General features: G+C 32.9%; 1 protein-coding gene across 1 annotated transcript; it reads left to right on the top strand.

Moving 5' to 3' along the window:
* The first annotated feature begins 747 nt into the window (after positions 1–747).
* On the top strand, positions 748–2,308 carry LOC107853551 (beta-amyrin 28-monooxygenase-like). The gene is made up of 2 exons (XM_016698543.2): positions 748–1,447; positions 1,995–2,308. The coding sequence occupies exons 1-2, from the start codon at positions 775–777 to the stop codon at positions 2,306–2,308; spliced, it is 987 nt and encodes a 328-aa protein (XP_016554029.2). The 5' UTR covers positions 748–774.
* The last annotated feature ends 735 nt before the right edge of the window (positions 2,309–3,043 follow it).

Genomic DNA, 3,043 nt, shown 5'->3' with positions numbered 1-3,043 from the left:
GGACACCTAAAAACAGAAAGTAAACGATGAGAGAGTGAATATACAATATTGTTATTGAAAAAGAAAAAGGAGAATAACATTCAGGGTATGTTTGGTATGAAGGTCGAAAATATTATTTTGGAAAATAAATAATTTTCTTAATTATTTATTGTTCAATATTTGACAAGAAGAGAGTGGGAAATATTGTCCTGAGAAAATTTAAATTTACTCTAAGCTAACACTATGCGAATGGGGTGAGATGGAGACAAGACCATTACCCTGAAATACCATTTATGGATAACATTTGTTTTCTATTTTCACCAAAAATATTACTCCCTCTGGTTAAAAAATGATTTTCTTTTTAATTTGTTTTAAAAAAAATAACTTCTTTCCCTCTTTGATAACATTTTAATTTTAATTTTTCACATGATATATTTAAGAACACAAAATTAAAGTACATTTTGATACATTTAACATAATTTTAATTTAGGATCACAAAATCAAAATTAACTCTTCTTTATTTTCTTGAATTTCGTGACTTGTGTCAAGTCAAAATAATTATTCTTTCGAAAATGGAGAGACTTGTTTTTAAAACATTTTGACTTACGTGCCAATGCATAATTAGTTTTTATGCTAAGTCAAACCTTAATCATTTTTTATTCTAATCAGCGTCACAAGTGCACCCTCTTTGGATCCATGCATTGCTCCACTATAAGTATGTGCCACTTACGTGCACTTCAATTGCAAAAACACATCTCTATACTTTGTGGTAAACGTTTTTTTAACTAATTACACATGGAGTTGTTCTTTCTTTCTCTCCTTGGCATCCTTTTCTTGTTGGTATCGCTCTCCCTTCATCTTCTCTGCTACAATAAAAACTCATCAGGCTTGCCCGGAACCGTACCTCCGGGCACGACGGGATGGCCGTTCATCGGAGCAACCCCCGAGTTTCTCTCAACTGGTTGGAAAGGTCACCCTGAGAAATTCATTTTCGACAGAATGTCTAGGTACTCCTCTAGTGTCTTTAGAACTCACCTTTTGCTGGAAAAATCAGCAGTCTTTTGTGGTGCTGCCGGCAACAAATTCTTATTTTCGAACGAAAACAAGCTCGTACAAGTATGGTGGCCTGATTCCATCAACAAAATTTTTCCATCTTCGACAGATCATCAAAACAAGACTAGCATAAATGAACAAGGCATTAAGGTGAGAAGATTGCTTCCGAATTTCTTCAAGCCAGAAGCTCTTCAAAGTTACGTTGGGATCATGGATTCAATTGCTCAACGTCATTTCGAGTCATTCTGGGAAAACAAGCGCCAAGTGCAAGTTTACCCTCTTGCCAAAAGCTACACTTTCTGGTTGGCTTGTAGATTATTTGTGAGCATTGAAGATCCTGAGCAAGTTGCTAAATTTGCGAAACCCTTTGACGTTTTAGCTGCTGGATTGATTTCTATCCCTATTGACTTGCCAGGTAATGAAGTGTGTGATCATTTAATCTAAAACTTTAAGCCGCTAGAGAACTCACATTTTTACCTATTAATTACTCTTCTATCGTAATTACTAGTTTATATTTGATATATATGGATAAGAAGAGTTGTTGTCCCAACCATACATGATATATCCGTATAGAAATCAATTAAGAAAAGGAAAATTAAAGAAGTGTACGTACACATTCATTGTTGCCGATATAATCCAACTTGAGACGAAGTTTAGAACAAAAGAGAGATATTTAAAACTTGTCATATAAACTAGTATATATGTTATAGCATTTCTATCTACTCAACTTATGAAACTCATACTTAAATATGTCATACCACTTGGGCTGTTAAATAACAGTAAAATGTGAGTAAAATGTAGTGTTTATACTTAGATGTTATACCAGATATAGAAATATACCTTTTTTTTAACGGACTAATGAGCGATAGTGCCATATATACATAAACTTAAAAGGAAGGAGTATATCTTTAACATGGTGCAGGATTTACTTTCATTTATTTAATCATATATTTCAACACCAGGAACATCGTATAACCGTTCGATCAAAGCCTCAAACTTTATAAGAAAGGAGCTTTTGGGGATCATAGAGCAAAGGAAGGTAGATTTGGCGGAGGGAAAAGCATCAGCAACACAAGATATATTGCCACACATGCTATTGACAAGTGATGAAAATGGGAAATTCATGCCTGATTTTGAAATAGCAGCTAAGATATTAGGACTGTTGATTGGTGGACACGACACTGCTAGCTCTGCCTGCACTTCCATTGTTAAGTACCTTGCTGAGCTTCCTCACGTTTATGAAGCTGTCTATAATGGTAAGTGTGCATTCACTTAAATTAGTAGTATATAATGATCACTTTAGTTTGTTGCCTTATGATTCTTTTCTTTCAATTATGAAATAATTTCAAACAAAATTTCTACTACCCTCACCTGCTTGATCTCACTTTATGTGACAGTATTTGATTTGAGCATATATAGAATTTAAGAATTATTTTTGATATTTATTGTCTAAAACAATTCTTAGAAATTAATGTGACTATAAATTATCTCATTAGGGATAAAATGACAAGTTTAAGGTAAATTGTTTATAAAATAAAAGGTGTTATTTTTTAAAAATAAATGAACAATGAAACAACGACCTATAAATTGTACAGAGAAACTGCTATTATTATTATTATTGTTGTTGTTGTTGTTGTTGTCGTTGTTGTCGTTGTTGTTGTTGTTGTTGTTATTGTTGTTGTTGTTGTCATTGTTTGTCGTCGTTGTCGTCGTTGCTGGTGTTGTTGTTGTTGTTGTTGTTGTTGTTGTTGTTGTTGTTGTTGTTGTTGTTGTTGTTGTTCTTATTCTTATTCTTCTTCTTCTTCATTATTATTATTATTATTATTATTATTATAATGGTTATTTTATTGTTGTAGTAGTAATAGTTATTGGTGGTCGTTCTAATCAAGTTGTGATCAAACTGGGGGGTTTGGGTCACAGGAGACAAAAGAGTTTTAAAATGAGGTGTAGGTGACACAAGTCTTAATTATTAGGTGGAGGTGACAATTACTTTATTATGGATTAAGAAAGT

Source organism: Capsicum annuum, chromosome 7, assembly GCF_002878395.1.
Source record: "Capsicum annuum cultivar UCD-10X-F1 chromosome 7, UCD10Xv1.1, whole genome shotgun sequence".
Lineage (NCBI taxonomy): Eukaryota > Viridiplantae > Streptophyta > Magnoliopsida > Solanales > Solanaceae > Capsicum > Capsicum annuum.
This window is presented reverse-complemented; position numbering and strand designations above follow the sequence as displayed.

Excerpts from the sequence above, each read along its gene's own strand:
- LOC107853551 (XM_016698543.2), top strand. The coding sequence starts at position 775 with ATGGAGTTGTTCTTTCTTTCTCTCCTTGGCATCCTTTTCTTGTTGGTA. Across the intron at positions 1,448-1,994 it reads TATCCCTATTGACTTGCCAG|GAACATCGTATAACCGTTCG; the intron begins GTAATGAAGTGT and ends TTTCAACACCAG.